The sequence below is a fragment of the Fusarium keratoplasticum genome, chromosome 4 (genome assembly GCF_025433545.1).
Source record: "Fusarium keratoplasticum isolate Fu6.1 chromosome 4, whole genome shotgun sequence".
NCBI classification, from domain to species: domain Eukaryota; kingdom Fungi; phylum Ascomycota; class Sordariomycetes; order Hypocreales; family Nectriaceae; genus Fusarium; species Fusarium keratoplasticum.
In genome coordinates, this window is record NC_070532.1 from 1,735,800 (window position 1) to 1,761,427 (window position 25,628).

Sequence of the window (25,628 nt, forward strand, 5' to 3'; positions counted from 1 at the left end):
GCATCAGCCATGGATGGATCCATGGATGGCAGCCCCCCGGCCCAGACAGACAGAAAAATATGCATGTCCACACCTACCACCGGCATCATCATCATCATCTCTCCTTCCCCACCCTTTCTTCCCCACTGCACAGCTCTGCGTTCCCACAGCTTTGTCCAGCGGCCCCTGTTCAGAAGGAGCCACCCCTAGCTGCCTTAGTCTCTTTGGTTCACACGCCCCCTCCTCCCCCCAGCGTCCTTTCCCACCCTCGGCCCACTTTGTCACCTCCCGCCCATCTCCATCCATCGCATCGCATCGTCACCTCCATCCTGTCTGTCTGCCTGTCTGCCTCTCACCTCTGATTGCTGCCGTGGCTACCCATCTCCATCAGCGAGCAACGAGCCTCACCTCCGCCCGTGACCAACCCTGGTATCCACCCATCCGGCATCCATCCACCCGTCCACACGAATCGGTCTCGCACACCACGCCTTTGTCCACTTTTCGCCCTTGCACCCCTTGTCCTCCTTGGTCCCCTGTGGCCCGGTTTGCCCTTGATCCATGGGGCTCGTTGCAGCCCTGGCTCCCTTATTAGCTTCCCGGCGGCTGCGGTCACAGTCGCGACGCCGACTTCGAGGCTCGCGAGACGTTGCTGCTGTTCATCCAGGCGTTGCTAGCGTCTGGAGTTTCTTTGCAGAACACATGCATAGAGCGCACTTCTGTTGGGTTGATCTTATCCAGGAACAAGCTATACAGCATTTTGCATCCACATTTCATACACGACTCGAGGTTAAATTTGGAGCAGCCACGATACGATACAGTTGCCTTGTCGTTAAACTTTGCTTCATCCAACAAGCGCACTGCCGCCGCGGCGCCTCACCTCAACCGACTGACGGCATCGCACCTGGGGTGAAAAGCTTGTCCGCCCTTTGAGGCACACCGGTCAGCCAGTGTTCGCCTTTGCTGTTTGAACCTTCCTGTCAGCGAAACCTGCGCGCTGCATTGCGGCTGAATCATTACTTGTCCACTGATCACCTTGTCATTCCTTTTTCTTTCGATTCTAGCGGATCCCGTCATGTCGCGCTGTGAATCTCCACGGCTCCGCTCATTACGACGCGGCTCTTGTGAGCGCGATCCAATCTCTTCTGACCGCAGAACGATGCGCGCTTGTGGTTGAGATATATTGCGGCTTTTCTCGAATTCCCGAATCGAATTATAAGCATTAACTCCGTATTCGAGACCTTTTGTGCTGATTGACACTTGTGCGATAAGTTGTCGACATCGCCGAGCGACGACGATCTCCTCGCACAATACGTCTCTCCTCGTTTGCTTGATGACTACGCGACGCAAACTGCGCGGCTATGTACTCATTAAGTACGTTTTACCAGGGAGGCATCCGCATTCAACCGGGACGTGCTGTCTTTGGTAAATATATCGAGGCACGGGTCCTGCTCGTACGTTGTAGCATATTCGTCATTGTCACTTGACAGGGCCATGGCGCTACCTTGGGCCCGGGAACCCCCTTTTTACTCCCGCTCGTTTGTTTCCCTGGTCAATCTCATTCTCCCCCAGCCCTCCAAAACCAAAACAAGCCGAGGCCATGCTCCGAACGGCTTACGAGAGAGATGGCCCGAAACACGTGGGTGACTTCCGGAACAGCTTAGCGGCGACCCCGGGAAGCGGTGAAAAGATTAGCCATTCCCCTTCCTGCGCGCCTCGATCCGGCTGTGGCCATCCAGCCTCCCCGAAGCGTGCGGCAGTCCACCATCATTCTCATCGTCGTTGATGGTCGCACAGTTCGTTTGTTTGTCGGGTACCGTTCTGCCGCTATCATCGTCATCGCCTCTTATGGTGCTTTCTGGAAGCCTGTGCTGGTGCTCGCCTTCGCGTCTTGGTTGTGCGTCAACTATGGATATATCATTGGATTTCCAAAGTCTGTATGCGCATTCGTTCAGATCAGGCTACAGAGGATCCAAGAGAGTTGCTCTGATCAAACGATGAACAACATCTCGTTGCGCCACGCTATCTGCGACAAGATACGCAGCACAACAGTGCCTCTCCCTGCCCAAGCGCACAGATAAAGCGTCCTTGTTGCTCTCTACCTCTGCCGCTGTCTCGCCTCCCTGTCCTGCCTGACTTTGACAGGGCAGCGGTACGTACCTGTCTCCAAGGGTTCTTGGCATATTCAGATGTGCCACGCAGAGCTTGGACGTGCGTCTTGGCCGGGTTTAATCGCCCAGCGGCGCTGTTTCGCTTGGCACCGAGAGATGAACACCACAGGGCGGCCAGGGTATCGATGCGCGACTTTATGCCTTCATAAACTCGACAGCCTTCCACTCGCTTCACCACTGCATCTGCGCGAGAGCATATGCACGTCGCGCATTGGACGTTGGATGTTATGAGATACCAGCATCGATGCTAGTCCGCTAGTCTCCCATCGTTTGACTCCGTAAAATGCCCGAATTTTCTCAATCGTCAGCGCCCTCCCCTGACGAGCGGAGATCTCCCCAAAATGGATGGATCAACGACTCATTTAGCCAGCCACTGGACGTTTCTTTATTTGGCCCAGGCTGGATGGGCATCTTATGGAGAAGCGTCGAATATCTGTCTTGAAAGTGCAAAGGGATAGAAAGGAAAGACAGATGGCTGCCTGAGCAGGTCCGAGATTGTCACGGCTTACCCGCCGATCACTCCGCTGCAGACTCCTCGAGTCCTCACAATGTCTCTTGTGATGGAGAGTTGTGTGTGTCTGTGTCTGTGTGTCAGCCGCCTTCAGTGTCCTGGAGCCTCAGCGATGGGCCTAGGGGCCCCCAGGTGCCGAACGCGCCACTGACCCGTCGCAGGCGAGACAGGACCCGAGAGCTGCTCACATTATCTCATACCTGCGAGGTACGGAGGTACTTGGGATGCCGCCGCCACCACTCTCGGCCGCTGCACCTGGCGCTGGCTCTGGCGCTGCCACCACGACGATTTGCGGGTACAGCTGGGCCAAGGCCGGTCCCGCTAGGCCATCCTTCTGGGGAGGGCATCGGGAAGTGAGCGACCTTAGCTTGCGGGCTGGAACTCTGTGTGAGAGCGTGCGTTGAGAGGACGGGGAGGGTGCGTGTGGGTGGGCGCGTGCGAGAGCTCCAAGGTTGCCCCAGTACGTATCTCCGCATGGTTCTGTTGACGGGTCCAGTGTGGCACTCCCAGGAGGGCATGCCCAAGGGCCGTAAATAAAGTAAAATCATGGGTTATCCTGGGTGGGGCCTCTTGCCTGGGCCCCTCACGCCGGCGTGTGTCTAAATTTGCCCGTTCCTTCCTTTTCATTCATGGGTTAGGGGAGTTTGCGAGGCCAGCGCAGGTCCTTCCTCCACCATCCTGTGCCTCTTCCCAACTCCTCACTTTCTTCCTCTCCCACCCATTCCGTCGCCTGCGAACGGCTTCATCGGTGACCTTTCATTCTTCTCCGCCAGCGCCCTGGGATGGTCTACGATCCATCATACTCGACTTTGACTTCCTTCTTGTAGCCACTTGCGTCTCCATTGGTGGTTGTTTTTTCCCTTAACCTTTCGCACCTGTTCACAGACATAGCCGCGCCGCCAGATACCGGTGTCGCTTTGACCTGACCTTGCCACTCACATACACCTTCGGGGCATTGACGATAGTTGTTGGGCATCACAACCGTCGCGCGTCTCCCACCAGCATCGCAACGTGCCTGATTCACGGTCGAGTCAGAGCATTTGGCTTCGTATTAATACTGCTAGCTGTCGCACGTCGGCTTGCTGCCCCTTGCAAGCTGCATCGTCACCGCTGCTATCACCACCCACGAGATGGCGAACCATCACGCGTCGCCAACCCTGATGCAGATGCAACAGCATCAGGGCCAGGTGCCCCCTCCTCCCCCTCCTCCTCCGCAGTCTGGCGTCCAACCCGGCCCCTATACGCCTTCACCTGGCATCGCGGGCATGAATGAGCTCGTCTGGATGCAAATAGGTTTGTCGTCGCGTCGCGTCCCACTCGACACACTTGCTCACATCCATACAGGCAGTTTTTCCGAATTGCTGCGCGTCCCCGATGAAGCCATGCATGCGTATGAGCGCGCTCTCACCGCAAACCCGAACTCGATTCCCGCTATGAACGCCATCGGAATGCTACTCAAGGGGCGCGAGGCCTTCGACAAGGCGCTCGAGTTCTTCCGTGCCATCACCCAGATCGACCAGAACAGTGGCGAGGCATGGGGAAACCTAGGTTTGTTGTGTGCTCCCTGTGTGACGGCGCAAAACTGACTGGCGCGACAGGTCACTGTTACCTGATGACTGAAAATCTTCAGAAAGCGTACGATGCCTATCAGCAGGCCCTGGTCCATCTTAGGGACCCGAAGGTACGATGATTCCCTGCAATCTTCTGTCGCGCTTTGCGCCAGAAGCTAAACATTGTCTAGGACCCCATGCTGTGGTACGGTATTGGTATCCTCTACGACCGATATGGCAGCTATGACTACGCCGAGGAAGCCTTCTCCCAAGTCATGCATATTCAACCAGATTTCGAAAAGGCGAACGAGATTTACTTTCGGTTGGGTATAATATACAAACAACAGTCAAAGTATTCTCAGAGTCTTGATTGCTTCAAGTATATCGTCAACTCTCCCCCAGGACCGTTGACCCAGGAAGACATCTGGTTCCAGATTGGACATGTGCATGAACAGCAGAAGGACGTAAGTGCATATTCATAATCGCACACGCAGTGACAGAACTGACGTTTCATAGTTCGACAATGCCAAGGCTGCTTACCAGCGCGTTTTGGACCAGTCTCCAAACCACGCCAAGGTCCTCCAGCAGCTTGGTTGGCTGCATCACCAGCAGAGCAACACGTACGAGAGCCAGGATCGCGCAATTCAGTATCTTGAGAAGTCGGTTAATGCAGGTATGATCATCTTGATGCCATTGCGATTCCGAATCTAGACGCTGACATGATATAGACAACCAAGATGCCCAGAGTTGGTACCTGCTCGGCCGTTGCTACATGTCGCAGCAGAAGTACCCCAAAGCGTATGAGGCATACCAGCAAGCTGTTTATCGCGATGGAAAGAACCCCACCTTCTGGTGCTCGATTGGTGTGCTTTACTACCAGATCAACCAGTACAGAGATGCACTGGACGCTTACTCTCGAGCTATTCGCCTGAACCCTTACATCTCTGAGGTTTGGTATGACCTTGGCACTTTGGTATGCTTCACCTTTCTATCTTTCAAGAGGCGCAGACTAACACAGGCATAGTATGAGAGCTGCAACAACCAGATCACTGATGCTCTGGACGCATACCAGCGTGCTGCAGAGCTTGACCCTGGTAACCCTCACATCAAGGCTCGCCTCCAGCTTCTCCGCTCTGGTGGTACCAACGGTGGCCCGCCTCCCTCTGCTCCTCAGCCGGCCGATGTCCACCCGCAGGCTTATCAGGCCGCAGGCCCTGCCGGACCTCCTCAGTGGGGAGGCTCTGCTCAGCAGGCCCCAGCTTCTGGTCCTCCTCCCATCACTCCTAACCCCGGAGACCCCTGGGTAGGCAGGCTCTCCAACATTAACCCTCCACCTCAACCTCCCAACCCCTATGAGGCTCGTGGAGAGCCCTTCCGTGGAGGCCCCGCTCCTCCTCTGCAACGCCAGCCCAGCCCCCAGCAAGAGCAGCAGATGCGCCAGCCGTACAACGACCCGACCCGGAACGGGCCTCGTCGTGGCCAAACCCCTCCTCCTCCTCAAAGCCATCAGTACTCTCAGGGACCTCACCCCGCTCCCCCGCAATCTCAACCAGCAGCCCCGGCCTCTGAGCGCCGAGTTGCCAACCCCAACTGGGGTGGAGCGACACCTTCGGCATCGGCCCCCCCTTCCAGCAATGTCAACGGTCCTAATGGCCCGAACGGCATGGCTCCCTTCCGTCCAACTAACAGCCCTCGTCCCGATGGGCGCCCTGTTCACGACAACCGCATGCCCTCGCCCAAGTCAGCGTACCCTCAGCACCAGGCCCCACCGCTGTATCCTCCTCATCCCGAGATGTCTGGCCAAGGACCTCCTGAGAATGGACCACCTGGACCCCCGGGACCACCTGGACCGCCCCCTCCTGCTGTGGCTGAGGCTGCCATGCAGCGAATGGATGAGCGACCTCCCTCGGTGGGACCTAAGCGCATGCGGGAATGGGAAGAGGAATCTGCTGCTAAAAAGCAGGCCAACGAGGAGAACCGGGTTCGTCTGGATGACATGCGACACCGAAGACCCTCCACTCCTCCCCGTGATGCCTATCGCCGCAATTCGTCAGAGGCGCGACGTGTGGAAGACCAGCGCCGGGCGGATGAGCCTCGCCGTGCAGAGGAGCCACGACGGCCGGAGGAATCTTCTCGTCATCCCACCGACAACTACCATCCATCTGATGCTGCTCATCACCCCCCAAGCCACGCATCGGGCCCGAACCATCTTCCACCGATGCAGCAGGGCCACAGCCCCATGTCTGGAGTTGTGCACGAGAAGTCTCAATCTGGGCCTGTCCCTAAGGAGGAGCGTCCACCAAGCCTTGAGCATGCTCCCCCTGTTCGCGCAGCACCCCCCGCCTCTGAGCCCGAAAGGGCGGCAAGGAAGATGGAAGTTGACGAGAATTACGATGACAGCGGCGAGGATGAGAAGAAGACTGGTATCGTTACCAACGGCTCCGGTCCCAGCTCGGCTGCGGGGGATGTTAAGACATCAACGCCGGCCAACGCCAGTGTCAACGGTGTGTCAGGGCCCACCCCAAAAGTTGAATGATTGATTGGTAGCTTTGATCTTGCCCGAGTTACGAGTTGAAGAGTCCTTTCACAGTCGATTAGTTCTGTCATTTTTCATGTATACCACCACTTTCTTATGGGGGCGCGGTTTCATTTGTGTGGGCAAAGCGAGGAGGCCAGGGACAGAACTATCAAAACCGGGGTTTCACGGTCTTTTCTTGGCTACATTTCACCGGCGAACAATATCATTACACATATCAATCTCCTTGTTGGTTGGTGGTTCCATAGCAACTATTCAATTGAAAAAATCGTACGTAAATCGGGTCCATCCTAGCAATCGTCGTGATCACACACTCACAGCAAAGGCCTTGGAGGTTTGGGAAACATAAAAATGATGCTCACGTGACTTGCTGTTCCTGATCAGGGTTAGGTCATCAGCTCGGTGAAGGAGGTCTTTTCGGTGGAAAATGGAAGGCTCAGCAGGCCAGACTATACCATTGAACGATCTTGAGAATTGGGATATGTGAGAACGTGATATATATGTCTTGTGAGAATATGAGCCTCAAATAATACATATCCTTGATATTCCTGTGCCAATGTTGCCTAGGTCGTCTCTCATCTTTCTGAGCAGTTTCTCGGTGACCTCTCGGTGAAGCATTTTGTGGGGCTCAGGTCAGAAAGCCCAGTGGTGCACGGGCCACCCACTGTTTTTTCCAAGCGGCTCGCTTAAAATTTCGCCCACACTTTTTATTTGAACCCTCTTGCCTTTTCTCTTCACGCAGGCTTCGTCAACTCAGGTTCCTACTAACCCCCTCAAACCACACAGCCCGCCCAAGATGAGTGTGAGTTCGGACGACGACGACGACAATGGCATCATGAACAGAGACTGACTATAGATTCAATAGCACCGCAAGTTTGAGGCTCCCCGCCACGGCTCCCTGGCTTACCTGCCTCGGAAGCGCGCTGCCCGCCACCGTGGAAAGGTCAAGTCGTGAGTGTTCCTGAATATTTTTTCTTGCGATGCCTTCGGGGATCCCAAGCAGCAATGCAGTGGCTAACGCATTGGCGCAACAGCTTCCCCAAGGATGACCCCAAGAAGCCCGTCCACCTGACCGCCGCCATGGGCTACAAGGCCGGTATGACCACCATCGTCCGCGACCTCGACCGACCTGGCGCCAAGGCCAACAAGAAGGAGATTGTTGAGGCGGTTACCATCGTGGATACCCCACCTGTACGAACAATGCAGCCCGCTTGGCTATGTGCCTATGGCTAACATCTTTTAGATGATCGTTGTTGGTCTTGTGGGCTACATCGAGACTCCCCGCGGCCTCCGATCCCTCACCACCGTCTGGGCCGAGCATCTGAGCGACGAGGTCAAGCGCCGCTTCTACAAGAACTGGTACAAGAGCAAGAAGAAGGCCTTCACCAAGTACGCCAAGAAGCACTCCGAGAACAACGGTGCCTCCATCACCCGCGAGCTCGAGCGCATCAAGAAGTACTGCACCGTCGTCCGTGTCCTCGCCCACACCCAGATCCGAAAGACCCCCCTCAAGCAGAAGAAGGCCCACCTCATGGAGATCCAGGTCAACGGTGGCTCCGTTGCCGACAAGGTCGCCTTCGGCCAGGAGCTCTTCGAGAAGCCCGTGGACATCTCCTCCATCTTTGAGCAGGATGAGATGATTGATGTCATTGCCGTCACCAAGGGTCACGGCTTCAACGGTGTCACCGCTCGATGGGGCACCAAGAAGCTTCCTCGCAAGACTCACAAGGGTCTCCGAAAGGTTGCTTGTATCGGTGCTTGGCACCCTTCGCACGTCCAGTGGACTGTTGCCCGTGCTGGTCAGATGGGTTACCACCACCGAACCTCGGTCAACCACAAGATCTACCGCATTGGCAAGGGCGATGCCGACGACAACGCCGCCACCGAGATCGACGTTACCAAGAAGAAGATCACCCCGTATGTTTCTCCGTCAATACACATAAAAGACATGCTAACAAGTATTCAGTCTGGGTGGTTTCGTCCGCTATGGCGAGGTCAACAACGACTTTGTCATGCTCAAGGGTTCCATCCCTGGTGTCAAGAAGCGTGTCATGACGCTCCGAAAGACCATGTTCCCCCAGACCTCGCGGAGGGCTCTGGAGAAGGTCAGCCTCAAGTGGATCGACACCTCGTCCGAGTTCGGACACGGTGCTTTCCAGACCCCTGCGGAGAAGAAGCAGTACCAGGGTACCCTCAAGAAGGATCTTGCCTCCGCTTAAGGCGGTCGCTCGTTTCCTTTTCTGTCTTGACCATTGCACGGTGTCGAGGGTTGGTTCGTTCGCCTTGCGTTTGGGGCTGGGTTAGGTTAACTGGCATGAACGTAAAAAGTCCAGCTAGAGGGATGGATTCAAAAAATTCTAACGAGATTCCCAATGTTAATCATACTGTCCTTGCTCGGTGACTTGTAGTTGCTTGAATGTATTGTTGTGTGCGTGAATAAGTCGTAGTTCCCATGGGCCTATTTGCATGATGTCGTTGTCTCTTGTGGCTGGTCCTTTATTCATCGTCGCCTGACGTCACCCCCACCCGAAACTTGTACATGCATCATCCTCTTGTCCCACTACCTCAGCTCCCGCGCAACGCCTCCAATTCCTCCCTCATGTCCCTCAAAACCTGCTCTCGACGCCTCTTGAAACTTAAGACAACCTCACTCCCTCTCTACACGCAGTTTCGCTCTCAGTTCCTCATCCAAAACACCATCTACCGAGCCCACCAAAGACCCCTCAGCGGAACAAGACCCTTCAACATGTCCAACGACGACGACTACATGGCCTTCCTCAACAAGGCGAATCAGGACACCGGCGCCGACGCGACTACACAGCAAAAGTCTTCCGTGTTCAAGGCCAAGGACACAGGCAGCGAGGTGCCCAAGGAGATCCGCAACGTGTGCAAGAGCGCCGTCTACGTCTCGGACGCCGACGAGCCATTCGAGGAGGTCTCGCTCAAGTGGGAGGGCAAGAACGGACTACCAACCGAATGTGAGAGAAACCTCTTCGTATACTACTACAAAAACCCAAGACTGACCTTGTTCTAGCCGAATTTGCCAAGCTCATCAACCACTCGTCCCCCGACTCGGCGGAAATCAAGATCCTCGACCCTCTCAACTGGGACTCGCGCGGCCAGTACACCAACGTCATCGAGGCGGTGCGCGAAGCGTCCAAGGGAAACGACGTGCGCGTATACCAGATCGTCCGGGACGCCACGAGGGTCGAGTACTGGGTCGTCTCGCATGCCGATGGAAGGCTCATCGGCGCCAAGGCCCTGGCGGTAGAGAGCTGAGCTGGAGTTGTGTCGTTTGGGACGGATATGGGAGCCTCAGAATATTGATTTTTGCAGACGCTGATTATGCGTGCGCAGTCGCTAGTCTTGCTAGGCTTGTTGCTGTCATCTTGCTACATGCTGGTACTTTAAACCTGCTGGAACGTACGTCTTGGATGGGATTCACGAATAAATGATCGAAGCATGAGAAATAATTCCGTTGCAGTGCCCTGAGAATGTGTTTCTTCCGAAAAGACATCGATTTGCCTGATATTATCTAAATGGCGACCGAGACCACGGCCGTGAGCTGAAACATGCTCAACAGAACATGTAATCATTCATACTCATTCATTTGCTCGTGGATCGTAGTCTCGACGGACTTAGGAGGCGGGTTGGCCGTTATAAGCTTGCTCTGTCTCCTGAAACAATGGTCACATTCTGTTGATGTTCAAGTTTGATGCTAGAAGAAATGGCTTCATTTATCGTATTGCTCATTTATTTCCCATGATTTCTTGCCGCCGCCTCCCGAGGTATCTACAGTCATAACCAAAAACACCCCTAAAATATGAATAACCAACGCCAGATACCATACGTCCCGAGACCGTTGGTAATATGAACATGCGTGTATATGCTTAAACCCCGTCTGATGTACATTGCCTCCCCTGACTCCCTTAGATCCTTCATCTACTGGCGAACAAGTCCAAGGCCGGATGCGATATCCGCATCCAATAACTCCGAAGGTATGGGTGTGTCGTCCCTCTTCCCATCAAGGCTCAACAAGTCTGATGGGATGGGCGTATCTCTCTTTCCACTTGGGTTCAACAACTCTGCGGGAATGGGTGTATCATCTCTGCCCCCCTCGACATTCAGTAAATCCGCCGGCACCGGAGTGTCTCTCTTGTTGTTGACATTGTTGAGTTGCTTCTTGGGACCAGTTGGAGTCTTGAGATCCACATCCATGTTACCATCATACTCATCTGGCACCGAGAGACAGCTACTCGTGTCAGACATCTCCACATCGTGATCAAAGCTCTCGCTTTCGGAATCGGCGCTCTCGATGCTTGGTGTTGGCATGGTGGAGTATGTGATTTGCGGGATTTTGATGGCAGTGAGAGGAGTCTTGACCTCTGCAGCTGTCTTGGGCTTTGCAGCTTCCGCTCTGAGGGCGGCGATAGATCCCCCGACATTCTCATCGTCCTCCTCCTCTTGGCCAATGGTCCAGACCCAGCGACGCTTCTTTTCCTTTCTCTTGCGCTTTAATACACCCTTTGGTCCTGCCGGCAAAGTCCCCTGTGGTGAGGGTGATGTACCGGTGGTCAACATGTCCATCCGGCGCTTTGTGTCTGTAAAGGGTCCGGGTGTCTGTCCGCCGTCCTGAATTTCGTTGGCAGTGAACGCCATGGCGAGGTCCACAGCATTTTGAGGCAGGGGAGGTAAGCATGGGGGAGAGTGTGGTGATGCCTCTTCGACGAGAAGGTCAATATGGGACTTGGTGTATTTGTTGGTGACGATCTCCTGAGTGAGGGGCTTGCTGTAGCCGACTCTCCTGTTTGCCTTTTCTTGCAAACGCCGAGATTGTCGTCGAGGAGAAAAGGGAGGGATGGCGGTAGGCGGAGGAAGAGGCGAGTTGCGGAGGATGCTGTGAAGTGATCGAGGATGTGTGTATGGAGCCTGCAGAGCTACATCGGCAAGGCTCTGTGACCGAGAAGGGGTGAGTGTCTCGGGTCGCGAGGTAGCCTCTTGCCCATCTGTTGCTGAAGTATCGGCAGCCGAGAAGCTGAAGGGCTTGGATGTGTGTGAGTCGACTGGGCCAGCGGATAGAGGAGGCGTGGCCGTCATAGTGCTTGGGTAGTTGATCTCGAGACGGTTTGGTGAGGGGGCATTCTCTGATAAAGGAGTCTCCGGGTATGAAGCAACGTAAGGTGTGACAACCCTGTGCTTGGCGTCCATGGGCGTTGTAAGGCTGAATGCCTCGAGTGTGTTGATGGCGGTCATGGGCTCAGTCTGAACTGGCGTCGACCTCTCAATAGTGGTAACGTAGACGTTGGAAAGCGTGTTGAAGGCGGTTGGGTCCTTGGGGTCCACGGCATAGCTCCTTGACGACCGTGTGGCTGGGCTACATGATGTCTTGATCTGAAGAGAGAGCCGAGGCCTCTTGGATGGTGCTTGTGTAGAAGCCATGGCCGGATGTAATGGGGGACGAATAAGTCGGTATATTCCAAGTCGAGGCAGACATCCAAGAAACGAAAAGAGCAGATTCTGTCGAAAGTGGCTGAGACTATACAACCAACAGACCAGCACTTGTACCCGAGAGACTGGAACCGCCAGGGATCACAAGCAACAACGGGATGTCAAAACGGCAGAAACGACACGAGCAAACAGCGAGAAATGAGGGCCTTGCGTCTATATAGGACGGCATTGATCCAAGCGCACATCTCACTGGGCCGGCCGCGGAAACGAGAGGGGGGTCAGGGCGCCCATGCTCTCCTCGACCAGCCCCGACACCGAGACAAGCGCCCCTAGCCATGCATGCAGTGTGATATTTCGCTCACAAACTAAACGCGGAAGTTGAAAGTTGAGAAGGATTCAGCCCTGGGGCCTCTGGCTTGCCAAGAGCGAGGTGAAAGCGACGGGGGTGTTGCATTGGCGCCTCCTCTGGTTGGCTCGTTGAAGCTTCAAGGGGGGGAAGCGTTGAAGGCGCAAGCGCCCTGGTTGAAGAGTCACCCTTGTTGAGTTCCAAACCAGGCCCAATCACGCGGCTATCAGGTCGGCTCTTTTCACTCCCACTGGCGTCTATTCCCCTCTTGCAACCCTCCCCTCCCTTAGGCGACATGGTGGCTTGGCTCTGAGGGGATTGACAGAGTGACTGGTCGTCTGCTGCGTCTGATCGAGCCTCTGGGCCTCTTCTGTGGTGGATTTTCGCCTTCGATTGTTGGAGCCAAAACCGGACGAGTTTCAGTAAGCCATGAGCAAGGAGATCTGACTGTCCATATGACGGTGCGTTTGGCGAGCAGATGACGGTGGGGTCAACCTCTGCTCAGCCTACTGGCACGATGCTCCAAGCCATGATCCGGCAGGGCTTTCCCATGTCTTGAGCACGCCAGACCTTTTTTTGTAAAATTACGGATGGTCTAGGGCTGACTGGTGGACGTAATCTGTATTTTTGCGACAGTGGCTGCGTGTCCTCGAGCGAGTGCCGACGGACACGGATATCGACAATAGGGCAGACTTGAGAAACAAAACTGGGTGGTGGGAAAGTCAAAATGCGGTGGGCACGTCTGTCTGTCTTGCTCGACTGCAAGACCGGCAACATTGCAGCAGATGGATCCAACTAGACGTCTCTGTGCGTCTTGGGCGTCAGGTCGGCGGCTACAGCGCAATCGTGGATGGTCGAAACGACCCAGCAACATGTAGTGGGTGCTTGGCTGTTTTTTTTGCGTGCAAGGGTCAGTCAACCGGAGCGGGGACGAGACCGAGACCGAGACATTGACTTCGGAAGCGAGCCGGGGAAGGAGGGTGACTGGAGCGTCTTTGCCAGTCATGGCATCGCATCGCATCGCGTCTATCGTATCGGTCTGGCCTTGCTGCACTAATGACTGGCATCAACATGGAGGTTGGCGTCGACATCGGACCTGCTGCTCCATGTCTCTGCTGGGCCATGTCTCAGATGACATTGAAGGCCGTTTCCTCGCAGCTATCTCGCATCCGTCTGGCGGGTTCATCCTGCAGCTCGTCGATCACGATTGAAACACATGTTGGGCGCGCTTGTTGAGACGTTGGAGGTTTGGCGCGCTTGGGGGCGGTGACTTGGCTCTAGGATAGTCTTTGTGACAGGCAGGGGCCATCACCGCCAGTCGAAATACAGATGAACGCGTTTTGGATTAAAATCCCATCATGTTTGGAGTAAAGAGATGGATGGATGGATGGATGGATGGAGCATCGCCAAGATCAAGGTCTATCCGTGTAAGGGATGAAGCTGCACGACGCTCCATGGACGCTGAGTGGTCGGGGCCTCAGGCACAGGCAGCTGCAGCGGCCCGAACGGGCAGGCACCTCTGGCTCTGAGCAACAACGGGTACGGGTACGGGAGGTACCGTGAATTAAGAGATGATGGATGCTTCACCAATGACAATCAACGCTGTCTATCCTCGTTATAAGCGTTTGCTGATGTGAATGTATTCGCATACAAAACCAACATTCTGTTTGGCGGTCAGAGTGAAGTTATTGGGCCCTCTCCAATCTCTCCCCGTCTCCTGTAACCTCGCCCGCTAAAGACAAATCTCGCGGTGAACGCATCCCGTCTGCATGGCCCCCATCTCTTCAACTCCATGAATCCCGGTCAACCATGGAGACTCCGAATAAAAAAAGGCCTCGATGGAACAGCGACCGAGTCATTTTACAATTCGTGCGTCTCACCTCCGATCCGTCGCAGCCCCCGTCGGCCGCTCGTGCTTACACCTCGCCCATAGGACTACGACTGCTTCTACGCCCAGGTCTTTGAGAACAAAAACCCGGCACTCAAGAAGTTACCGGTGGGCGTCAAGCAGAAGAATTGCCTGGCGACATGCAACTACAATGCTCGTGCCCTTGGCCTCAAGAAGCTTATGTCGGTTTCCGAGGCCAAGCGTGTGTGCCCGGAGCTTGTCCTGATGGATGGTGAGGATCTCACGCCATTCCGCGATACGAGCAAAATTCTCTTCAACTATTTCAAGACCTTTTCGTGGAATCACAAGGTTGAGCGCCTTGGGTTTGATGAGATCTTCATGGGTATGTTGTCCCGTCAGGCTTGCTTAAAATAGGTAGTCTCAACTAAGGCCACGGCCCGCCAGATGTCACAGATATCGTCGAATACAACCTGTTTTGCCTCAACAAGGCATCCCTAGCAAACTCGTTCTTTTGCCTTTCGAAAAAAGATCCGGAGCGGGGCTTTCAGTGCGATCTGACTAGCATCGCGGGCTGTGTCCAGGACACAGCCTCCCAGGACCTTGACACTGAGAGTCCCGCTTACCTGCGCCTCCTCCTGGGCTCGCATCTTGCCCAATTCTTGCGTCTCCAAATAGAAGAGAAATTTGGGTTTACATCAACTTGCGGCATAGCATCCAACAAGATGCTCAGCAAGCTCGTGGGTGGCAAGAATAAGCCCAGGAACCAGACGACGCTGCTGGCCTTGACCCAGGACGAGGCCATCGCATTTCTGGATGACCATAAACTTAGAAAGATACCTGGTCTGGGTTTCAAAACTGTCGAAGTTCTGGGGGGTCATGTGGGTGCTGACATGAGTGAGGCCATCTCAGAAATGCCGGAATTGCGAGACGTGCCTGTAACTGTAGGCCAAGTCCGGCTTCATCCCAACATCTCACCTGGGACAATAGAGACTCTACTCATGGGCCCCGGTGCCGAAAGGGGCGTAGGATCTAGAATATGGGGTTTGCTTCACGGTGTCGACCCGACTGAGGTCAAGGAGGCTAGCGACATGCCAAGCCAGATCAGTATCGAGGACACCTATAAAGGCCTGGAAACCATCCCGCAGATTGCAGAAGAGCTCCACAAGCTATCTTGCTCGCTGGTTAGGAGAATGAGGGTGGACCTGCTGGTTCCCGATCAGAACTCTGACGTTCCGGGTTCTCAAAGATGGATCGCTCGGCCAAAGACGCTGCGGCTCTCGGTCAGATCCTGGGCACAACTACAATCAGCTCAAAGCCACAACTCCGGACGGGTTTCTAGATCGTCACCCCTTCCCAGTTTTGTCTTTGATGTTAAAGATGACATCGACCGCATTGCGGAGCGGCTCGTTTCGGAGGCTCTGCTACCGCTTCTGCGGCGCCTTTCGCCGGAAAAGGGGCATCGGTGGAACTTGCAGATGCTCAATATTTGCGTGGCGAATATGGTGGCTGGTGCGGCGGACGACAAGACGGGAGCAGGCAGGGACATCTCTGCCATGTTTAGGCGTCAGGATGAAGTGCTGAGGCCGTTCCAGGTAATTCCAGATCAGGAGGATAAGGTAGAGGAGCCTGCGAGATCGGAGGACGAGTGTGACAACGGCGATGAGGAGGCGACGGGTTGGAGCATGGAGGAGAATGTTTCATGTCCTATTTGTGGACATGCGATCCCCCCGTTTGCTGTAGCAGCGCACCAGAGATACCACGAAATGGGAGAAGAATGAAGTTGTCGTGACTTTGTGCCATGTGTCCGGTATGCCGCATGGCCATGACAAGGACCAGCCAACATCCTGTACGCACTCGTTCGACCGAATCAAATCGAGACCTATGACAGGCACGTCAAGATCGGATACCGGCGTTTCCTTTTGCTCTTGGGCAACGGCAGGCGAGTCGATTCGATTCGGGGGCAGGCCCTCTTCCGTCCGGCGTCGTGCTCACCGATGCTTCTACCGAAATTTGGTTACACAGCACCATGATTGATGGGGTGAGCTGGCACCTCGACTTTTTCACGACGTACGGAAAGCAAGACCGAAGCCTCCTGCGTCACTAATGGGCGTCGTGGTGCTATGGGGGTTTGGGTCGAGCTGAGTGTTGAGGGGACTCGTAGTTGAGATTCGAGCCTAAGCAATGCCACTTGGAGCTATATAAAAGCCTATTGATATTTACTATGTATGTAGAAGGCCTATATCTTCTTCTTTCTCCCTCGCTTAGCCAATGGCCGAACTGAACAGGCTCCGTTCCCTAGTCGCACAAGTTGCGGAGATGCAAGCCCCCCTATCTCGCCACTTGCTTGTCGGTAGCCTAGTCAAAGAGCCGTGACGAGTATCAAGAATCTTGAATGAAACCATGAACAGACATTGTAGCAAACAAATTTAGGCTCTTAGTTTCACTGGCGGAGAGAGTTGGGCGCAAGTGACTCGGTCTTTGATGACTCTGACCAAGCAATGCTCTCTTACTACACTCACAGACCAAAGCATTGAATGAATGACGACCTTGGATGCATCGTACATTGTGAAACTCCCTTATCCGCGTTTGCCCCTTAGAGAGCAGCAGAAAGAGTGCCAGAGAGCCGGCAGCATCATGTGGTCACATCCGGCAGCCATCTGGCGGCACTGGCAGACAGCCGGCAACGCAACGCAAAGCAACGCCAGCCCCAGCCAAGGAAAGGACCAGAGAGCTGGTGAAGCATCGAAGGTGCACCGCATCGCCTGATATTCTCTCCTCTTCCACTCACCTCGTCTCTCTCCTTCCGATCCTTCCCTTCACCTGTCACTCGCGGCTTCTGGCATACCCAACCAGATATTGGGGCAACCACCCACCCACCACCCTCGCATCGCACGTTCCATCGTTTGATGTGTGGTCGTGCCTGCCTTTGCCTGCTTTACTCTCTGCCTTCTCCCCTTTCTCTCTTCTCCTTCTCTTTATTCTCCCTTGGACCTTCTGTTTATCGGCGAGTCCGTTGCTTCCTTTCTGTTTGTGTTCTTCCCCATTGTCTCCTTCTTTCATTCACCATTCATTCATCCCAACAGAGAGCGAGCCTCTCCTCCTTGTTTACGTCTTCTGTCCGACCCTCTTCAATCGCGTGAATGAGATGACTTCTATTGGCAGCAACTCGATTTGCAGGAGAAAGAAGTACTGGCTGGTTTTCATCTGATGATGCAGCTTCTGCTTCTCCCTGGACTTCCAAAGCTCGACCTTTAGCAACTTATTCGCCCTTGGTCATCGAGATTCTCGCGATAACATCATCTTGATCACTCAGAGTCCTTCCGTTATCTGCCTACAAGAGTTCAGAGAGGATCGGTCGTCTTCATCAGTTCAGGTTCTCGCATCTCCTATACTCGTTCGGCACTACGCCAACTCTCCCACGAAGGCGACATCATGGGTCGAGGCGGTCGAGGAAGCCCGGCTCCTCGCCGTCCGGTTGACTTGACCGGAGCTATCTTGCCTGTTGAGAGAAATGATTTGGTTACACTGATCAATGCTATAACCGAGAAGCTTCACAACGACATCAGCATCATCTTCGACTCTCCTCCTGTTACCCCGGTTCTTGGGGATCAGGACATTGGCCATCACCAATTGTTGGCCCTGTCACTCCGCAACACAAAGGAGAATGCCAACCCCAAGCTTTCGTCCCAAGTCAAGAGAGCCACGCAGGTGCCTCAGCCAAGTTCTAAGGTGGCCGAGTCTGGAGAGAAGGGGGATGCAGAGGAGATCACACCTCAACTCAGGGAGCTCAAGAAAGAGGCGCTCCTCTTCTACCGCAAGTGGCAGACGATCGCCATGCAGCGTTTCCGGGACTTGAGTGTCATGGAAGCCAATGCTCCTCAAACTAATATTCGTGGGCGTGGGCGTGGCAGTACTCGAGGTGTAAGAGGTGGTCGCGCTGGCCGCGGTGGTAGAGGCGGCCGTGGAGGGCTTACAGTGACAACTGGTAAGTCGGAAAATGAAACTACTGGTTCGTATACATTCTAATAGTCCTTGTTTCCAACTATACTTACAAGTCTTGGAATCTAACGTGTGCTAGGCCCTCTCAAGACCCCCTCAAACCACGTCGACCGCGACCTATCTCGTCGATTCCCACCAATTCCGACCTCGCTCTGGACACTTCCCGTTGAGAAACGAAAGCTCTTGCTTCATATTTCGCTTCTCATGGTACTTTCACTCCAAGAGTACAGCGCCTACGCCCGCCTTCTTCTTCTCAACCTCACTTCTTCTCTGAACCTTCCGTTGAAGTTCCTTCAGGAGGAAGAAAAACGCATTGCGCAGGGATTGAGTCAGCTTGCTGTCGATGTGGCCGCCGAGCAGGCCACTGAGCAAAAGCAGGATGAGAACAAGCCTGTTGGGAAAACCAAGGCGCGTTTGGCTTCTATGACCGGCCCCTTTCGACTCGGAGCGCAGCTCATTGCTGCAGGCATTGGAACCACCCACGGTGGTCATGGACTAAGACTCCCTGCGGCGGCGGGCTTGTTGGGGCCCATGTCTGACAATGGCATTGCTGCAGGCTCGCTGTTTGGAATCTATGGAACGAGACCGACTGGCAAGATGATTGAGTCCTTCTCTCGTGAGATCCAGGACTTTGGCATTGTTCCCATCCGAAGCACGCCCCAGGAGGACTATGTGGACGCCAAAGCCATCCCAGCCAAGAGTCGACGGCTCCGAGTCATCATTGCTGTAAACGGTTGGGTCACTGAGAAAGAAGACATTGCTCGACCTTGGAAGTACCTCGGCGATCATGCAGAGGTGTATGTCCTGCGGTGGGAAATGAGTGCTCTTCAGAGCCTGGGAGGTGCGCTCGAGACTGTTGTCCGAAGCTCAGCGTGGGCAGTAGCGAAGAAAGCCGTCACTTCGCGGACCAGTAAGTTAGAGCCTCAGAAGTACGATCAAGCCGGTCCTAACACTGCTATAGTATTTACCAGTCTCATCGAAGCGTCTTGGCCTGCGGAGCTTATGAAAGTCAGCAAAATAATCGACAACCCTTGGAGCATCGGGATGGTTCGCGCTGAAAAGGCCGGTGTGGTGCTTGCAGACGCCATCATGCGCAGCAAGATCCAAGGTGATCGTCCCGTCTCTCTGATGGGTTACAGTCTGGCGGCTCGGGCCATCTATGTCTGTCTGATGGTTCTAGCTGAGCGCCGTCAGTTTGGTATCGTCGATTCGGTCGTGTTGATGGGCACGCCGGCACCCTCCGAGAGCCGAGTTTGGCTGACGCTGAAGAGCGTCGTCTCTGGCCGCCTGGTCAATGTCTACTCGGAGAGTGACTATCTTCTTGGCTTTTTGTATCGCACTTCGAACATCCACTTTGGTGTGGCGGGCCTTCAGCAAATCCAGGGCGCCGATGGTGTTGAGAACCACAATGTTAGTGACCTTGTGAAGGGACACTTGCGCTATTCGACCCTGACTGGCAAAATACTCAAGGATATTGGCTGGGAGGACTTGAGCATGGACGCCTAGAAGGCGGACAAGCCACGCAGAACCGCTTAGAATGAGGGAGGTGCTGGCCGACATGCTAGGTCCCAACGGGGAGGTATCATTGCTCAGGGGTAGGCAGTTGAGAGGGAGAGAATAGCCTTTCAGTTTGATGCGAGGATGAAGCTTTGTGTAAGATTAACAGTTAGCCAGGACATTCTATGTATGCGTCCGTATGGCTCAAGCACAGATATAAACGTCTTATGTAAAAACCAGTCCAGCCCAGCCCAGAGTGCACAGCACCACCGTCCCCTCGCTCCCTGTATGCTCGCTCATGCTGATCGATACCATATGCTCACTCCAGTGTATACCTCTTCCCCTTTCTTCTGTATGCTCCAGACAAGAAATGCGAACCAAGCAAGGCTTCGGGCCAGATTGAAACAGCCCGGGGAATCCAAAACACGTGTCTATCGGGGGCGCAATGTCCTCTTTTTTTCTTCTTTCTTCTTTGCTCTGCTCCATCTTCCTTCGAACAGGCTCACCCTTCAATCTACCTCTTTCCTTGGGTGGCTTCTGTTTGTTGTCCCTTCTCGTCGACATCCTTTCCCTTCGATCTTGTCGACTCCATCTTGTGGCCGGCCAGCTATACACCACTTTTCGTTGCTGAGGTGGTCGTCATCCTAAATTACAAACGTGGTATCGTACATGGTGATTTCTCCCTATTTTCCATTCTTCATTTTTGTCATTGGATCACCCCCCCCTTAAGGCTCCCTTTGAGCGAAAAAAAAGGGGGGGTGTCACACCATTATGTGTATGGGTTTCAGCATCACCGATGGAAGGGGGCTGCTGGTTGGATGGTCAGCTCCGAGCTCCCGGGCTCTTTGCTTCCCTCACTAAAAGAAATGTTCTCCTGTCGCACATTCTATGTCTCAAGTTGGAGGGGTGGTGCCAAGCATGCTGGGAACCTGCTTTCGGATCAGGCCACGGGCACCTCGTGGCTCGACACGAGGCATGCCCTGGATGGAACGGGGTTCCCGCATGAGAGACCGGTCGAGGCGGGCGGGAATACGGGTCACCACAGATCGGTACTCGCCCGGGAAGTTGCCCTTGGGCAGCGGCACTGAGGCTGTCCGCCAAATGTGGTCGGATGTGTCGCCAAGGAACTGCGGCACCTTGCCGCCGCGGTTCGGAGGAGCAAAGCTGCCGGCGTGCAGGGAGGCACCGTGAGAGGCACGGATGGTGGAGAGACGGGAGAGACCTGTCGACAGACCGGTCCGGCCTCGGGCCCTCTTGGCCATGATGATTTCGTCAAACAGACGGATCGCCGATGCATTGGCGGGGTGGATCTCTCGGTCATGAATAAACTCGTTGAAGCCTTTTGAATTCCAGATTAGCATCAGACCGTCCAAAGGCTAAACAGATGTGATGTGACGTGACTTGACTTACACTGTGTTTCTCGCATCATGACTGCGTAGTCGTGCTGCTCGTACGGGAGACTCTTCATGAAACCCTCCATATCAAAGGCGTACAGCTGGCCATTGCTCTTTTGCTGACGCGAAGGCCGTCCAAGATATTTGCGGTATGTGTACAACAGACTCGCCTGGCAGCGGACAAACGCCGCCCGGACGCGGTCTGCGTGGAAGGCGTCCGGACAGACAAGGGAGACGTGGCCGAGGCATCTGCCGTGGGAAAAGGTCTTGCAGGCGTTGCACATGTAGATGCCATCTCCTTCGGCGTGCTCGTTGCAGATGGTACAGATGGACGTGTTATCCCTGGGGATCCAGTTGAAGCAGTGGCCCTCAACCCAGACAGTTGTCTCCGTGTTCCGCACAGGCTGGATCTGCATGCTGGGCATGATGGTTGACGCGGCCAGCGTCGACTGTGCGTAGGTTGAGGGAGCATAACCGCCGCCGCCGTATCCGCCTCCATAACCTCCTCCAAACGATGTCTGGGAGTCCACAGAAATGGCTGAGATGGACAGGTTGGCCTGGTGGCCATTGAGGAACGGGAGGCTCGGTTTGTGGAACGGCTGGTGCTTATCCAGGCCAAACGACGAGCTGCGTCGCATCTTCTCTTCTCCAAAGTGTCCTGATCGCTTCTCTCGGAGTGTGGCTGCAAGCGCAAACCCGGAGTCGCTTCGGGACACTGGAGTTGAAGGCATGGGAGGGAATGTCATCGAGACTGGAGACACCGAGGACTGCGGGCTGGTCTTGCCAGACTTGCTAGTGCTGGGTCTGTCTGATCTACCATTTTCCACCAAGGCGGTAGCGAAAGCATTGAAGACTGGCGGCTGCATCTCGTTTGCCGGATCCGCCTCTCCAAAGCCCGAAGAGTTCTGTGACACCCACTTGCCCAGGGTGCTCTTGGAAGTTGGTGACCTGAAGAGGGCGCCGTTCTCGCTGGAGAATGCATCGTAGGGGAATGACTCCATGGCATATGGAGGAGGTCCTGTCGTGACACCATATCGAAGCTTGTGTGGCGCCGCAACCTGCAGCAGGGACATGAGTTTCCTGCGGGCTTGACGTGGGAGGCGGACCGGCTGCGAGGTGGCATCGATGGTATCCTTGTCCAGGTCGACCAGAACATAGTCATCCTCGGGCAGCTCGATCTTGTCGTATCGTCGCTCAATGCCTACAATATAGGGGCAAGGCGCCTCGAGGGCCGACAAGAGTCGTGCGGGAAGAACAGGGATGAAGATGCTCGACCACTTGAGTGGATAGAGCAGATTAGCCAAGGCATGGCATGCAAGGTGCAGCATGCTCGTGTGAGACGAGAGAAAGATGATGCGAGATTCCGACATGGCGTACTCGAACAGCGCAACAATGTTCTCCAGCGACAGACACCTGAACAGGGCATAGAGATCAATGGTTCGTGAGCCCGGGAGCTCGTTCTCGGCCTCCTTTCGAGCATAGAGCCGTAGCTCTCGAACACCCAGCTCGACCTGGGTCTTGGACCCCAGGGGATTGAACGCCTCGGTGCACAGGTTGACAACGTACCGCTCCAGGGGCTGCCAGCGCCCAACCTTGGGCGAGCTCGGGGGTATTCTCAGCACACCGCCGTCTGTCATGGGCGTGACAATTGCCTTGAGCCATTCCTTCCAGAACGACATGTTGGCCGGGTCTCGTCCCAGAATACCGTAAGCACGAGGTGTCCAAAGTCCGCTCTCGCCAGTGGTGAGGCCCTCAATCTTGGATGCAGCACCGTGTCTCAGGGGCCGAAGCATATCCGTCATGAGGGTGATCTTTTCCTCCACCGTGCTAATCTCGTCTTCGAGCCTCTCACGCGCTGGGGAGCCTGATGGGATCGTGGGCAGCTTGGCGAGAAGCTGCGAGAGGTGTGTCCGCTCACCAGCCAGTCGAACTCCCAGGCTCGCCGCCAACTCTCGCTCCTCTTCAGACATGTGGCTCTGCCGCCATTCCTCGCACCTTTGTTCCACCTCCTCGGCGACGTCGGCAGTCAGAGCAGTCCAGATGATGATGGTAATACCATACAACTTGCTGTTATCGTCAGAGGTCATGGTGAAGCCGTGCCATGTCGACCGTGGCCGATCATCCGAGGACACAATCTGAATGTCGTTGGGAAAGGCAAACATCGGCACGTAGTCGGGGAACTTTCCACGCCTGGAAATCTCATCTACAGCCTCCTGGGGAGGATATCGGTCAAGCAGAACAGGCTCATACCGTCGCTTGAGGGGGTGCATATCAGGATCGGTGTTGAGGGGCTCGGGCGGTGGGATCACGGAATTATAGTTGCTGAGACGCTTCGCAGTACGGATCGAGGCTGCATCTGCAAGTTAGCCAAAGTCACCATACAAAGGATGGGGCGCACAAACAGGAGCGCCGAGAAGATGTGAAAGACGAACCTGCTCGGCTTGCACTCGCTCTGGTGCTGGGCTGCTTGCGCAAGCTGTTCATGTCCCTAAAACTCATCTTGCGGCGGATGCTACCCTTAATGCTTCTGAGAGGACTCAGTCTGCCGCTATCGCTCTCCTCCGCCTTGATCCTCTCGGCTCTAGGGTTCACCATCGGTGCCCGAGCCTGGACTTTTGCGCCGGCACTGAAGGTCAGATCCTCGAGAAAGACCTCGCGCTCGGCTGCAAATTTGACAAGGGCCTTATCAAAATCAAAGTCGCCCATGAGCATGGGGCCCTCGCCCAGGATACCGCTGGGGGTACCGGTGGAATTGGCCCCTCCATTGGTGGCACCGAAGTTGGGGGGATTCACAGGGCGAATAGTGGCGCTGCTGCGGTTGCTCTTGGTGTTGCCGTCGTTCTCCTCGAGTGTGTGCACCGAGAATCGGTCGGTGAGAGATATCCTGGAGAGTCGGTTGGAGGAACTGTGCCGCGAGTGTCGTGCGTTGGCCTTGGCCTGGGAGCCGTTGGCAAAATCGTCTTCGGGCTCGCCATCCTCGGCGATGGTGGACTCGACAGGAACGACGGGGACGACTGGCTGCGACGCGGGGTCGTGGATGGACACCGACTCTACGCCGGCGATCCAGAAATAGTCGGCGAGAGGGGTCGAAGAGTTCTCCATGACATGTCAATTGTCGCTATTAGGCCGCAAATGGGCAAGGTTGGAGTAATCGGGGGTCGTGAGGGCGGAGAGCAGCGGGGGAGCAGTCGTCGACTATGCTGCTCGTCTCGCTCTGGTTGTGGTGTGAAGAGGTCCGCGGTCGACAAATTTCAGGTTGCTGGGGTTTCGGTTAGGCCATGGACGACAAGACCAGCGAAAGACGGATTATCGAGCGAGGGCGGCAGCGGCGGCGGCAGGCGGTAAATTCAAGCTTGAGCGACTTACTCTGGGCGACGAGAAGCTCTATGCTAAGTCTGGCTGGCAGAAAGGACTCGACTCTATGTGGACGAGGAGGGGGCTGAGGTCGAGAAACTGGCGAGGTGAGCCAGTCGCCCAGCGCCGTTCGTTCGTTCGTTCGTGAGCGAGCCAAAAGTTGGGTCTGGGTCGGCGGGTTCAGGTTCGAATGATGCAACCCAAACAACAGCCCCAGTGAGAATAGGGCAAGACACGATAACACCGGGAATCCGAGCCGAGTGAATAGGGAAAGGAAAAGAAGAAAGAAAGAAAAAAAGAGAAGTTGATGATGATGGGAGAATGAGATGAGCCCGGGCGGATAGAACAGGAGAGAGAGCGAGAGAGACGACGAGGATTTGGCGTCGATCCGTCCGTCAGTGCCAGTGCTGGCTGGTGCTTGGTACCTGCTTGGTACTGGTTATAGGTACCTACTCCCTGAGCTCGACCCGGACGAGGCCTGGGACGTGGACGCCCGTGGATAGCAGATGGATGGGTACGGGGTACTTGGTGGCAGCGGTATCCGATACATCCACATCCACGTCCAACCCACCCAGGGCGAACAAGCAAGCCTGGGCCATCAGAAAAGCGACCGGGGTGTCTGACGCAGGGTGCCTTCTTTAGTCGTAAAATGGCGGATTGTAGGGTCCAGTTCCGTCACCTCTTGGACGCCTTCGGCCTCTGGGGCTGGAGCAACGGCAGCCCAGGCATTTGGGCGGCTGATAGTCCAGGGGCTTCCCGGGAGGGCTTCTAGGGGCAACCACCCACCAAGAGCGTCGATACCAAGTAGGGTTGCAGTGTGGTAGGGGACCGATTTTAGGGGACCACTGAGAAATGCGCCTGGCACCAGTCCATTGAGGGCGTGATAGCCTCCTGGATTGAGCTCCCATCACCCACCATCCATCATCAGTTAGGGCCAACCACTGATGAGACTCACCGCTGGGTTCGGGCTCTGGGCACCATCACCACCACTGCCACC

The 25,628-nt window shown here is 55.2% G+C and overlaps 7 protein-coding genes across 7 annotated transcripts; 5 read left to right on the top strand and 2 right to left on the bottom strand.

The window, feature by feature from the left end:
* Nucleotides 1-3,788: 3,788 nt before the first annotated feature.
* Nucleotides 3,789-6,744, top strand: NCS57_00561500 (uncharacterized protein; the record flags this gene model as incomplete). The annotated part of the gene is made up of 7 exons (XM_053055531.1): nt 3,789-3,951; nt 4,003-4,206; nt 4,257-4,339; nt 4,400-4,672; nt 4,725-4,881; nt 4,937-5,181; nt 5,233-6,744. 7 exons carry the CDS (start codon nt 3,789-3,791, stop codon nt 6,742-6,744), a joined length of 2,637 nt encoding a protein of 878 aa, XP_052914486.1.
* A 724-nt stretch (nt 6,745-7,468) lies between these two features.
* NCS57_00561600 (60s ribosomal protein l3) lies at nt 7,469-8,963 on the top strand (the record flags this gene model as incomplete). The annotated part of the gene is made up of 5 exons (XM_053055532.1): nt 7,469-7,546; nt 7,610-7,695; nt 7,779-7,935; nt 7,988-8,661; nt 8,711-8,963. The coding sequence occupies exons 1-5, from the start codon at nt 7,541-7,543 to the stop codon at nt 8,961-8,963; spliced, it is 1,176 nt and encodes a 391-aa protein (XP_052914487.1). The 5' UTR covers nt 7,469-7,540.
* A 380-nt stretch (nt 8,964-9,343) lies between these two features.
* NCS57_00561700 (uncharacterized protein) lies at nt 9,344-10,023 on the top strand (the record flags this gene model as incomplete). The annotated part of the gene is made up of 2 exons (XM_053055533.1): nt 9,344-9,722; nt 9,779-10,023. 2 exons carry the CDS (start codon nt 9,344-9,346, stop codon nt 10,021-10,023), a joined length of 624 nt encoding a protein of 207 aa, XP_052914488.1.
* Nucleotides 10,024-10,686: 663 nt separating this feature from the next.
* Nucleotides 10,687-12,183, bottom strand: NCS57_00561800 (uncharacterized protein; the record flags this gene model as incomplete). The annotated part of the gene is made up of 1 exon (XM_053055534.1): nt 10,687-12,183. One exon carries the CDS (start codon nt 12,181-12,183, stop codon nt 10,687-10,689), a length of 1,497 nt encoding a protein of 498 aa, XP_052914489.1.
* A 2,164-nt stretch (nt 12,184-14,347) lies between these two features.
* Nucleotides 14,348-16,165, top strand: NCS57_00561900 (UmuC domain-containing protein; the record flags this gene model as incomplete). The annotated part of the gene is made up of 3 exons (XM_053055535.1): nt 14,348-14,407; nt 14,472-14,769; nt 14,832-16,165. The coding sequence occupies 3 exons, from the start codon at nt 14,348-14,350 to the stop codon at nt 16,163-16,165; spliced, it is 1,692 nt and encodes a 563-aa protein (XP_052914490.1).
* A 1,654-nt stretch (nt 16,166-17,819) lies between these two features.
* On the top strand, nt 17,820-19,892 carry NCS57_00562000 (uncharacterized protein; the record flags this gene model as incomplete). Its single annotated transcript, XM_053055536.1, has 3 exons — nt 17,820-18,372; nt 18,466-19,296; nt 19,348-19,892. 3 exons carry the CDS (start codon nt 17,820-17,822, stop codon nt 19,890-19,892), a joined length of 1,929 nt encoding a protein of 642 aa, XP_052914491.1.
* Nucleotides 19,893-20,776: 884 nt separating this feature from the next.
* On the bottom strand, nt 20,777-24,379 carry NCS57_00562100 (uncharacterized protein; the record flags this gene model as incomplete). The annotated part of the gene is made up of 3 exons (XM_053055537.1): nt 20,777-21,222; nt 21,294-23,627; nt 23,710-24,379. 3 exons carry the CDS (start codon nt 24,377-24,379, stop codon nt 20,777-20,779), a joined length of 3,450 nt encoding a protein of 1,149 aa, XP_052914492.1.
* Between the last annotated feature and the right edge of the window lie 1,249 nt (nt 24,380-25,628).